This window comes from Otolemur garnettii, unplaced genomic scaffold (genome assembly GCF_000181295.1).
Source record: "Otolemur garnettii isolate 467f Iridium unplaced genomic scaffold, OtoGar3 scaffold00023, whole genome shotgun sequence".
Classification (NCBI taxonomy): domain Eukaryota; kingdom Metazoa; phylum Chordata; class Mammalia; order Primates; family Galagidae; genus Otolemur; species Otolemur garnettii.
The window spans coordinates 12,610,762-12,623,901 of record NW_003852418.1 but is presented as its reverse complement, the minus strand read 5'-3'; the positions used below and the strand labels follow the sequence as shown (position 1 = coordinate 12,623,901).

The window sequence follows — 13,140 nt, the reverse complement described above, 5'->3', positions numbered from 1 at the left end:
ACTTGAGCCTGTGATCTCAGAAGTGTGGGAGGCTGATTGTATAATCTGTGGCGGTGACGAACTCTTGGGTCTGTATTTTTGTCGGTGAAGGCGGTTTGTTGGCCCACTGTGCTTTCGTACAAGGCGTCAGTGTTGATGGAGCCCATCAGTTATCTTGTCCACAGGATGAGGGAGGTGACTCATCAGTTTATGCCTGACGAGGAGGTAAAAACGCAAGCCACTGAGTAGGTCTTTGGCCGTGGCCTTGGGAAGGACCACAGAGCACGGGCAGCATAGGTGCCCCTCTCTCTGCCTTTGGGAGGATTTGTAGGTGGCACCTAAGGAGCGTACGGTGACTCTGCCTACTGCCTCTTCTCCCCATGTCCCCTCTTCATAGTGCCGAACACTGACAGAACACACCCACGGGTCATCGGAGCTTCCCCTTTCACAAGTAGCCAAACAGAATCGTATTCTCAGTTACCGGTGTGGACCTTTTTGAGGCAGGTCTTTATCTCCTTTTTACGCCTTTCTCTGTCCTCCATCTGCCATCATTAGAGCATTAGAGGACTCTTGGAGCAGCGGTTCTCAACCTGGGTTGCGATGCACAGGAACTGTATTAAAGGGCCGCAGCATTAGGAAGGCTGAGAACCACTGTCCTGGGGGAGCTGGTGAGCACCTTCAGCAAGCCAGCTGTGTCGTCTCAGTCACTCCTGCAGCAGCCTTGCTTGGGAGGAGTTCTTACTCTGTTCATGTGGCCAGGGAAACTGAGGCTCAGCGAGACTCGTGCAGACTTGTGTTCTGAGGGGCTGCTTTTATTCCAAGAGCTTCTGAGGCTGAAACCCCCCCGTCCAAAGGGCAGCCTGGTGACCTTTTAAATGTGGGAAACCCTGGTCTGGGACTAGTACCCAATGTTTGGGCTCTTCTGGGGCAAGTCACCCATCTTTCTTTGCCTCACTAAGTTGACCTGAGAATTGGGGATCACACCCTCTCCCCTTCCCCCTGGGGCAGCTGTGAAGATGAAAGAAGACAAAGGGAGGAGGGTGCTGGGTGGTGGTCCGGGGGCTGGAGTTGAAGTTTAGGCTTCAGCTGAATGAGGACAGGTTCTTCTTGCTTTTGATGCTGCTGGCTTCCACCAGGAAGCAGACAGCAGCTGAAACTCCATGACTAAACAGGAAGCAGCCCTCAAAATGCAGCAGACGAACCCCTCAGTCTGAGGCTTTGTGTTTCTCTGAGGAGGTCACAGGGCTTGGCTTCTCAGATACTGGGTTTTTGAGTCCACTGAGGACACAGTTGTGTGCCTCCATCCCACACCAACACCAGGCACCGTGTTCATAGAGAGAATCCTTGTGCCGGCCTGATGGGGCTAAGAGTACGGTCCCTGGAGTTCCGCCTCGATTTGAACTGCTCCTCCAAGGTCTGACCTCGGACCTGCAGGTGATACCTACTAAGTGCTACTTGAATGAATCATATGGATAAAGTACAGGTTCGCTGAAAGATCGACTCACGATAAGGCAGATCTATAAGAGAAGTATTTTTATTTACCATGCACGTAGGGAGAATCACACAGTGATGGCCCAGTTTCCCGGCAGGATCTGAAAGTTTTATGCACTTTTGTTTTAGAGGGGAGGAGTGTGAAGAATATAAGTAATCTGTTGAATGACAATAGGTGGTTCCTAGGGAGGATGATGAATAGATACTTAGAGGAATGGATGGATGGGGGCAAGCAGATCCACTCGGAAGTGATTCTCTTTGGAAATTAAATTAACCTGAGAGACAGATATTATCTGGTCTGGGTGCATTCTTGATCTTTTTTCCTACAGTACTGTGAGACAACAGGGAAGGGGAGGGAAGGCGATCGTTCTTCATGATGAATCTGTGGTTTTGTGCAGATAGAAGGAAAGTCCCTTCCAAAGCCTGTTGATCTCTAAGGGCCTTTGATTCAAAATACTCTTTGTACTCAAAAGTCATATTTTGGGGTGAAGCTTCCTGAGCTCCTTCACCGTCTTGGCCTTTACAGCACTTTGGAGGTGACTTTTTCTAGGAGTAACAACTCAGGGAGATGGCGCGTGGCATGCTCTAGCTTAAGTTCCAACAGGGCCACCCTGTCATGGGGCCCAGGGTCCCAGCATGGAGACAGCAGTGGAGGTGGCTGGTTTCTGGTAGATCCAGAGCATTGAAGTGTGGATGGGATGTGGGCTGCACACAGGAGTCAGGGGGTACACCAAGGTGGGCCCGAACAAGTGGAAGGAAGGAATGTGTGTTCCCATAATGAGAACAAGTACAACAGGGTTATCCGGGGAAGAGGGGAGGATGGAGGGAGTGAGTAGTGAGGATCCACAGGTTAGTTTCGGCCGTGTTAAGGTTGAGATGCTCAGAGGGCAGTTAGATAGCTACATCTCAAGTTCAGGGGTGCTGCTCTGGGCTACAGATATTAATTAATCTTGCCCTGTCAGGATAGAGGTGGTATCTTAAAGCCTGGAGTGAATTATCTGACAATGCCTTCTGCTCCTGGATTTGGAACAAACCAATTTATAGTGGAGGTTGGGAAGGAAGCTAGCTGCCTGAGGGCCACATGTAGCTAGAATTTTTGCCTCTATTGTCCAAAGCTACTAAGGATGTTTGGTATTTTGCCCCAGGGCTGCAGCAGCCTGTAAGCCAGCCCCCAACCAACCTGTTCCCATTAGAGCCCACCAGTTTTGGAAATTCAGGCCTGTCCTTGCAGAACTGCTAGGAAGACCTCATTAATCACATGCTCTTCCCTGGAAGATGAAGTTTGCTAGGAAGACCTCATTAATCACATGCTCTTCCCTGGAAGATGAAGTTGCAGGACACTCACCACTCTCCCTGAAAGAGCATCTGGTCTACCTGACCGTCAAGCAGATAGTGCTGCATCATTTCCTTTGAGAAACTGAACCCAGAAAATATTTATATGTCAGGCGTTCAGAATGGATTCTAGCTTTTTAATTTGTCCATTCCAAGGGGATTGGGAAGATGAGGGTTTTGAAAGTTACCAGCATCGTACAGCCATCAAGAGGGGGTTATTTATTTAAACTAAAGAGACAAATGTGCTGGAAAGACTGTTCAGGTCTCCTTTTTAAGGGTCTTCATTGGTCTTACAAGGCAGGAGCTGCTTTTTGAAAAATTGTCAACCACAAAAGAAAAAATGTAAGAAAACGTGCAGTTTTATGAACGTACATGACCACCAAGGTGCTGTCACCAATCAGATGGAAACTGGGGCCAAATTTTGTGTAGCAGAAGCCTGAAGGCAGATGGCATTTGAGTAGATCCCAGCGAAACCCTGATTTTCTTTTGACTGCCACAGAAGCCAGTTGCAATTCTTTTCCTTGGCTGTGATCCGAAGTCCATCACACCCCAGCAGAGCCCTTTTGAATAGCACACACCCCCAGACTCCTGCTGATGCTCTTTGACTTTGCACAAAGTCCCTCAACTCAGTGATTGTCACCTGGTTAACTCTGGCACAGACGTTACCAATTAGTACAGCCACAGGGTTAAGCTGCCTCCTGGGTCCTGAGTTAAGAGGCTCCAAGTTAAGAGATACCCATTAAGTGGATGTTGTTGGCGTGAGTTGGAAGCATGATAGAGATCAAAGGTGATTTTTTTTTTCTTCTCAAAAATGGTTTTACGAATCTTTTTCAGAGCTGATAGACACACACCTTAGCTGGATACAAAACATATTATGAGACAGAGTGACTGTGATCTTTGATCCAAGAAATCAAAGTCAAAGGTAATTGATATCTTCTGCTTCTCCTTTTGTTTTCCAGCTGTGTGTTTCCTTAACTTCGATATTTTTTTTGGTAAAAGAAAACTTTTCTACCTGAGGCCCTCTCTCCTCATTTCCTGGCCGTCCTCACAGACGCCATCTCTTGCTCTTAATGAAGGGCCGGACCCCACCGCTGCCTAGGTGGATGGTCCTGGGGCCTTCCCTGAGAACCTCGGGCTGTGAGGCTGGAGCTCGAGGTTGGGAGGGAGAAGGGAGGGACTTGCATGCTCCCCCGGGGGCCCCGTCACACTGTCCTAGGACTGGCCTGCATGGGAAAAGGCGACACCGTTGGAGTCTGCTCCTTTCTGGTTTTGTATGCTTGGCTATGTGTATCTAGTTCAATAAGCCTGTCCATGTCCATCGGGGTGGGGTGTCTGCATGGGGGGGCAGCAAAGCGGGCAGGGAAGGCGGAGCCCTGAGAAAGGCCCCTAGTATATACCAAGGGCAAAGGAGAAAAGTCTTTGGTGATTTCCATTCTTGATCCCCTGCGCTCAAAGTTTCACCTCCTCCTATGGGCTTTGTGTTATGTGCTTTCGACAGCTTTAATTTGCTATGTAGTTTCTGGATTCTCAAACTGAGCCTAGCAGGCGTCCTCAAACTACGTCCCACGGGCCACATGCGGCCCGCCTAGGACATTCATCAGGCCTGCTGGGTATTTTTGCCACCGCTGCCTGTCCTGCTTAGCAGCCGACTCATCCCAGGGCCGATAGTCCAGCCCTCCAGTGGTCTAAGGGACAGTGAACTGGCCCCCTGTTTTAAAAGTATGAGGACCCCTGGCCTAGAGCCAGGAGCCCCTCACCACCTCCAATTAGTAGACCCACCTTGATGGACCTTGGTGATGGGGCCTCCACCAAAGGGTCTAGTAGCTCAAAAAGACCTTCTGATGCAAGTTTCAGGAGACTCTTTGGATAGAAAGCCCTTGAGGGACACCAAGGAAGCCACTTTACCTCTCTGTATGTGCCTTGGCTTCTTAGATGCTGTGGCTATTATTTAATCCCCAGCACATTCTAATCAGAATAAACTAGAACAGGTGGGCATCCAGGCAGCAGGTGTTCTCGCCTGCAGAGTCTGCCACAGCTGCTAAAGTTCCTTTTGCCCATGGAAGTGTGTTTGTTACCGCCCAGGCCAGGTCCAGTGTCCTTAGCAGTCTCACACTGGCGGTTTACTCTGAGATCCCCCGAAAAAAGCTCACTAGTGCCCACAGAGAAGCTGACATCTCAGAACCATGTTTCCCAGAGGACAGGCCCACCTGAGACGTACCAGCATGGCCCGGGAGCAGAAGGAGCCCTTCGTGGGGAGGATGTGGTTTCAGCACATTCTTCAAAAAAAATTGGCAACAGGCAGTAATCAGTGCGTGTCTGAGCATGTGCTATGGTCCCTCCTAAGGGCTTTATGTCCTCTGAGGAGTCAGGATGAGAAAAATGCGGGTACAGTATCAGTGCTGAGAGTTTTAGCCACCAAACGTGCTGCCAGAATCTGGGCTCAAACCTTCAACTTAGCGCCTGCTGCCCAGAGGGGATATCTTGTTGCAGAACTCGGCAGACACTCCCACTGCTTCGGGCTATAGTCCTATCAAGGTTTTTCTGTTTTTTTTTTTTTTGAGACGGAGTCTCACTTTGTCACCCCATGGCATCACAGCTCACAGCAACCTCAGACTCTTGGGCTCAAATGATTCTCTTACCTCAGCCTCCCAAGTAGCTGGGAGTAGGCGCCCCACCACAATGCCCCGCTTTTCACTAAGCCTTTCAAGTAGCGCTGGCCAAGCTCCTCTGCAAAGTTCCTCTCTTGCAGTGCCGGGTACCCCCAGCAGGAGGAGACACCTGGAGATGAAAGGCTGAGAGGTTACTTAGCAAGTGCAGAGTAGAGCCCTGGGGGAGCTTTGTGCTCAGCTAAGACGTCTTTTCAGTTTTGATACAGAAGTCAGGCCTGGTCACTCAGGTTCCTTCTTGGCCTAGCTTTCCCCAGACAAGTTAGGACAAAAAGCAGAGAATCCCAGAAAGTACTTCATTGCTTTTGGGTCACCCGTCCTGATCCCAGCAAGGGCGTCTGGGGAGTGAATTTAGCAAAGTACTGCAGGGCAGAAGACACAGCTGATGGGTATTAAGAGACTAATGCCTCGAGCCCCTGTTGGCTCCTGGATTCATTGACTTGGTCTGGAGAATGCAGCATCCAATTCCCATCCAAGCATGAGGAGTGTCTTTCTGGCTGCAGCGTCTGTGGCTGGCCCCAGGCTCTCGTGGGCATCCACGTGGTCTCACCAGCCTCTATAAAACATGCTTGAGGTTTGAGAGAAAAGCAGGATTGGTCCTATCCACTCCTTCCTGTTGCCTTCTCAGGAGATTACGTTTCAAAGTCAGCAGTTAAGGGGAACAAGCCTTTCGTAAAAATCACCCTTGACAGCCCTTTTCATTGCACCTACGGGATAGAGTTTTTCCGTAACCCTGAGTAGTCATTCTTCTGCAGGCTCAAGTTTGAGAGCCTCTGAGATCTGATAAAGGAAGGAAGGAAGGAAGAATGCTGGTGTCTGGGCCTTCAAGCAAATCAGAAAATTCCTAGGGCAGAGTGGGATGCTAGCAGAAGTTAGGTCTAGTTTTAGAAATTTATCACTGCACCAGCCCAGAATTCTAGTAAGAGGCATTGGCTTCTTCAGATTCCCACCCTCAAAAGAGAGGCAAAGAGAACACCCCACTTTCCTTTTCTCCTTTGCCCTTGGTATATGTAGGGGGCTGGCAAACTACAGCTGTCAGTCCAAATCTGGCCCACAGCCTGTTTTGGTAAATAAAGTTTTATTGGAACACATCCATGTCCATTTGCTTGCATCTTGTCTACAGGCTGCTTTCATGCTACATGGACAGAGTGAGTAGTTGAGAGCCCATAGAGCTGACAAAGCTGAAAACATTATCTGGTCCTTTATAGAGAAATTATCCTCTTCTTTTTATTAATGTCTACAGCCAGCAATTTTTATTAGAATATATTCTCCTTATACAAATGTCTTTGTCATATATGCCAAAAAATTACATAATACATTTCTTAGAGTTTTGAAAAGTATATATATGTAATTCTTTTTTTTTTTTTTTCCAGAGACAGGGTCTCGCACTGTCACTCAGGCTGGAGTGGAGTGGTGGGACCATAGCTGCTACACTCTAGCCCAGGTGATAGTGAGACCCTGACTAGGGGGAAAAAATTGTTCCATGTTTTTCCTTCCCGGCTTCAGACTTAGAAGTCACCCTGAGGTTTTGCACATTCTCTATCAGTCTTTCATCGCATCTCTAAGGTCAAACGACTAGAGTGCTGGGCCAGATGTGCCACCACTGGCCTCACTTCTGTTCTTGAAAGTAATACTGTCCCAGGCACAGTGCCTGCCTGATCCCTGGGCTAGGTCACTTCCAGCTCTGTGCTGTTCACTGAGCAGAGGCTGCCCGTGCCTTCCCCTGACCTCACACAAAACACGTGGAGGAGTCTGGGACCCCCAGAAGACAGGGGATAAATGCAGAACTTCATTTCTATGTCTCTTACCAGTTGTGTGGGTCGTAGAGTGTATGAGTCATTTAAATGGATCCTGGGTTCAAATGCCAACCTCTCTTCACCTGCTATGTTAAGAGCCTGCCTGCCTTGACTTCCCCATCTGTTTCTCTAGGGCTGGTGTGAGAATTACTGTATAGCCCTCATGCTGCAAAGGCCTGGCCATAGCCTGTGGTAAATGTGAATCGCTCATGTTCTTCTGTAGAAATAAAAGCTCTGGACAAGCAGCAGATCAGCAACCCCTTAGTCAATTGGATGAGAGAGGACAGTCAGCTTCCCTAAACCAAGTGGGAAGACTGATGGTGTGGGGTCCTTGTGGTGGGCTGAGATGCACGCATTGCTAAGCACCTGCTGTGTGCATGGTGCTGTGGACGCTAGAGTGGGGATATTTCAGAGTTAGCACTGGCACCTGGAGGGAATGAGGGCACGGTGGAGGGAACCTGGAGGTGGCTTCCAGGAAGAGAAGTGAGGGTTTTGGACCAGGTGGGAGGGAGCTATTTGGGAAGATGCTCAAAACATTTGTTGCATGAATGAAAGGCTGATGGCAATGACACAGGAGATGGCTCAGCACCCAGACCTCAGAGTCAGACTCCGGGTCAATCCGAGCTCTGACCTTGTGACCTGAAGTTTCTGTACCCCTTTTCTAAGCTTTCATGTTCCCATTTCTTAGTGCCCAGAATCGAGTACTTCCTATGCCTCAAGGCATGGTCAGAGGGCCAGGACTGCAGGGGGATGAGAACGTAAGCAGAGCGGCAGAGAGGGCTGCCAGGAACTGGGAAATAGAGGAGGGGAGGGAGGAGGGGTGGCCCCTGCAGAGGTAACCGGGGAAGCGTGATCCTGGCGAGGCCTCCAGCAAGAGCAGAGGAAGGCAGCGTGGTGCAGAGAGGTGCAGAAGGCGGGGAAGGTGGAGTCACAGTGGAACCAGGTGGGGGGGCCCAGGGCAGGATTTTTGGATAAGGGACACTGTAAGCACCCAGAGGGGCAGCGTTTGGGGGGTGGCTCCTAACAGGAGAAATGTCATGGCAGGTATCATGGGACTGCTTCACAGGGCAGTGAGGTCTCCGCTTTCCCCCCATACTCGATACTTGAGTCTACGGCGTTCAGCCTCCCTATAGGCAGCTGAGCAGAGGTACCTCCCTGCCCCCAGACTTGGAGTCCATTTTCAGCCTGACATACCTCCACCCCTTCGATCCCCAGCCAGGGTTTCTGCTCTAGAACTATCTCCTGTTCACAGCCAGAGGAGCAAGCTCTGAGGTTTCAGAAAGAAGAGGTTCCTAACCCGAGAGGTTTGGGTGGAGTTTGAACTTCAGGGCCTCAGGGTCACCTCACCACCACTGCCACCCCCAACAGTGACAGGGTCTAAATGCATGGTGTTTGTGGAATTTTCCAGACGCATCCCTTTGCTTCTACCTGAAAGTAGCTCTCAGAAAGCAGGAACATTTTTATCCAAAGGGAGGGGGAAATCGCTTCTGCCTGCTTGAAAAGTGCCCCACCCTCCCACCCCTGTGTTCTGAGAAGGGAAACGACCCTCTTGTGAGGGCCCTGGTGCCAACATCGCTGCCTACCAGCTATTTTTAGAAAGCTGAGACTGTGGAAAGTTTCCATTAAGGATCAACTCCTCTCGTTTCCTAGGTTGAGAAAACAGGAAGGCCTTCAGAATCCGGGCTTTGAAAAGCTTCACATGAAGCTGGCTTGACCCCACCTTGCTTTCACCATGTCTGCCTGCAAAGTGCCCTCAGCTTCTGCCCTGCAGAAGGGGCGCCGTGGAGGGGCAGGGCTTGGGAGACCGTCTTCATTGGTTTAGGTCCCCTCGGAGTCAGCCAGTACTCGGTACACAGTAGGTGCCCAATTAGTGCTCTGCATTCCTACTAATGGATCCTTTTCCGCACTTTGGAAGTGTTACTCACACACACACATTCTCATTCATAAACACATGCGTCATTTTCTCATACATACACATCTATTATATACAGAGGGTGCCAAAAAAAATGCACACAAACTGCAGGAGATGCTATCTATGTATTACTTTTTGAGGTTGAATTGAAGGTGCTCTTACTGGCCAAGTGTACATAGACATGCTATTGACATCCATGTTACCTGCAATTCCTACTATGGGGTAATGATTGATTTTACTTCCGACAAGATGGTATAAAATATGTATACATTTTTTTGGCACCCTTGGTATATACTATTCTACAAACCAGTACCAGCTACACTCTGGGCCCTATGATCATTTCTTTATTCGCATTATCTTGTTGAAGCTCCTCAGCAACTCTAGAAGGTATAGGTAATATTTTTAGACACACTTTACATAAGGGAAAACTGAGGCAAGGCTCACCAAGCAAGAAAGAGCAGAGGTGGGGTTCTAACCCCGGCTGGCTGGCTCTAGCACCCAAACCCTTCCCCTCCTGTGCACATGCTCTGGGCGCGCATCTGAAGGACCAGGAGCTAAGCCTGACCAAACAAACTCTATTGACACAAAGCATGGAGGTCAGGGTCCCCAGGAAGTATGGGGTGTTACTAAGCATCTCTGAGTGGTGAGCTACTGGACACCGCTCACCAGGCACTGTTATATCTGTTAATGTCTGCAATCTTTATAATAGCCCTATGTAAAATCACTATTGTGATTCCCACTTTACAGATGAGAAAACTGAGGTGCAGAGAGGTTAAGGTTACACAGCCAGTTAGTGAGGGAGCTGAGAGTCAAACCTGGCTTTCCCCACTCTTTCAAACTATTTGCATTCCCTGCCTCTGGAAGATGTAGACTTATCTGGGCCAGAGTCCCCCCCCCCCCCCGCCCAGGGAAAAGTATCCTAGACCTAGGAGAGCCCAGCTTTAAACATGACTTTGGGCCATTCTTAACACTTAAGCCTTTGTGCCAATATTCTAATCTCTATAGCTTCAAAATAAGGCTGAGAAAACAAACTATAAGGCGGTTGTGGGAAGAATTCAGTGACAGAACTAGGAAAGGGGCAGTCAATCTGCCTTTGATGAGACCCCCTCAAGGGATCTACCCTTCCCCCTGCTGCCCCAGACCAGTCTACACAACCCAAGGGCAGAATGGAAGGAATATACGTACCTTAGGTAATGTGCACACCACTGCCGCCAATAGCAACTTTTTATTTCTAAGAATGTTAAAGGAGACCTTTTAGCAGGATTCACTATCCTAAGATCTCCCTGCCCTGATTCCAGTAACTAGTCCTTTAGATAAGTGGCCAACATGGGGGAGCGTAGCTAGCTTCTTGACAGCTGGTGGCTGGCTTGGCTCTCTTGCTAACCGCTAGGAACTCTGCACCTGCTTCTGGGAGAGAGGTGGTGACTGAACCTTACAGAAACCTGCTGAGGACACTGTCTACTTCTGGACTGCCAACACGCTCCGTTCATGGTGGTGCTGAAGGAAATAGACCAGGCGTCCTCAAACTATGGCCCACGGGCCACATGTGGCCTGCCTAGGACATTTATCTGGCCCGCTGGGTGTTTTTGCCGCCACTGCCTGTCCTGCTTAGCAGCCGACTGGTCCCGGGACCCACAGTCCAGCCCTCCAACGATCTGAGGGACAGTGAACTGGCCCCCTGTTTAAAAAGTTTGAGGACCCCTGAAGTAGACTCTGTGTTTGAATTGAAGGCTGTGTCTGTCTTTACCTGTGGGATTCTGCTTGTTCTCTTTCTCTCTCTCTTTTTCTTGGGGCTCCTCTTTTGAGAATTGTTCAGTTTTATGAGTCAACTGTTAAATTTTTATCAGCCTTAATCTTGTAATAGGTATTTTCTAAATGTCACAGTGGAAGTAGTTTGGTACACAATGGAGAGCCCCAGGTGCATTAAAGAAAATACAGACTTGGAGAAAGTCACTCCAAACATGCCCTATGACCCAAATCTATTTCTGCCACAAAAGATTTGAAAGAGTTACCATGAGAACAATTCTTAACTAATAGACATGTAGCTCAAAATATTATTGCAAAAAAAAAAAAGATCTTTTTTTGGAAGGCATTTCTTATGTTAAAAATTATCAAACATATTATCACGAGGAACAGGAAAAAATGTACTTTAAGAAATAGCCTGGTGGAAGTTTCTATAAAGCAACCCTGAAGTTTGGTTTCGATGCCCTCTCACTGGCCCCATTCTCTCTCCCCCCCTTCTCCTTTTTGCAGTTAATGAAATTATCCGGAAGGAGTTTTCAGGACCTCCCGCGCAAAATCAGACGTAGAAGAAGCCATTCGAGCAAGCCACCTTCCGAATCTGACCCCTCGGCGCCCCCCCTGTCCCCACTCCCACACCTCTGTCTCCTTTCCTGCTCACCTCCCGGCTGGGAGCCCACACGTGGAACAATGAGCAGGCACAAAGCTGACTCCTGGTTAAGGAGCTCGCCGTCTCTCCCTGTCAACGCCTTTTGAATTTTGTCTCACGTCCCAAAGAGCATCCTCGTTGATCTGAAACCCGAGTATTAAGTGCCTGCTGACCAAAGCCACATTCTGTACAAGACAGGACACTGGAACTCACCTGAGAACTGAGTGACTGGCGCTTGCAGGGTGGGGGCTGGGGACAGAAGATGTGGGCGCTGTGATTAAACCCCAGCCCTCGCCTTCATTTTTCCAGGTGACAGATAACAGCTCCTGGACCTTTTGAAGGAGAGGAGTTCTCAGAGCAACCCAAGAAACGTGGCCCGAGAGTCCAGCTTCTAGGCTGAAGAAACCCCAAACCCTTTTGGTAGAGACAAAAAAGGAACCATCAAGTCTTTGAGCTTGCCTAGTTCATACCGCGAGCAGGGCCAACAGTTCAAGCTTTATTTTTGAATTCTCATTCCAAAATAAGACTGTCTTGCCCAGACAAGATCACCTGTTCAAACTTCGTGGCGTTAAGTTATGACATGTACACATTTATTATTATTTTTTAATTTTTTCTCTGCTTCAAAAGGCTGGCAAAGGCAGCCAACGATTGAGTCGTCCTGGCTTGCTGCTCTTCAACCCCTGGGCCTTGGGGTCCGTACTAAGCAGTTTCCATGGACGGGGAAGGATGACCCAGGCTACAGAGAGCAAGTGCCAGTTGCTTTTCAAAGTTCCTGCTTTCTTTCATGCTAACAGCCAGAGCGCTTTCCCATAAGGTAGTTAAGAATCTCAAGCATGTGCATTGAATTTTGGAGAGGAATGGCAGGAGAGCTAAATCACTAGCAAAATAGTGCAGGTATTTTAGTTAAGTAGAACAGCCTAAGTGCTCCTGTAGGTGGGTTTCTAACAAGATAGAGGAAAAGGGGTGAATTCCCTCTTTACCCTAAACTCTCAGTTTAAAGTAAAGCTTAGGATTTGGCCCCAGAGCTCATTTGCTATCCAAAATGTGGCCCCCTAAAGACCCGTCTGCATTAGCGAACATGTTCTCATAGAAACACCTCTACTCAAGTGCGCCCTGGAGTTGGAATGCCCTCTGCTGGGATAAGTGGGGTGTGATTCCCCCCGCAACTGTTCTGCTCCACTGAACACACCCGTAGGTCTCACTAGTCTTCCTCTATTGGTGCAGTTTTTGAAAACGACCCCTCGAAATTCTTGGCAGATGAGTTTTTCATCACGCAGATGTGTTTCTATTTGCATTTGCTGCAGACACCCCAGGACAAACTGGAGATTCATTTTCAGCCACTCAGTTGTTTGCCCAGTAAGAAAAGTGAAAATATTCTTAGCACTCTTCAAAAGACCATAGTTAAAGTGATTTCTCAGTCCAGTCTGCTAGGCAGAAGGCCTAAGAAGTCAGTCACAGCCATTGATTGTCCACTGGGGGGCTTCTCTAGTCAAGGTTACCCAGAAGTAAACCTTTCCTGAGAGTTGGGGGCAGGTGTGTTTGGCACCCCAGACAGTAGACAAAATGCCCAGGTTT

General features: G+C 48.8%; 1 protein-coding gene across 5 annotated transcripts in view; it reads left to right on the top strand.

Moving 5' to 3' along the window:
- Positions 1-11,657, top strand: part of NFATC2 (nuclear factor of activated T cells 2) — a 152,470-nt gene extending 140,813 nt beyond the window's left edge. For 4 of the 5 annotated variants that reach the window (XM_003787703.3, XM_003787702.1, XM_012803847.1 and 1 more), the window contains exons 10-11: positions 3,637-3,724; positions 11,430-11,657. In XM_003787703.3, the coding sequence (XP_003787751.1) occupies positions 3,637-3,680 (44 nt within the window). In that variant the 3' untranslated portion in view covers positions 3,681-3,724; positions 11,430-11,657. The remainder of the gene's footprint in view (positions 1-3,636; positions 3,725-11,429) is intronic. The other variant, XM_012803846.2, reaches the window with a different exon arrangement.
- Positions 11,658-13,140: the final 1,483 nt, after the last annotated feature.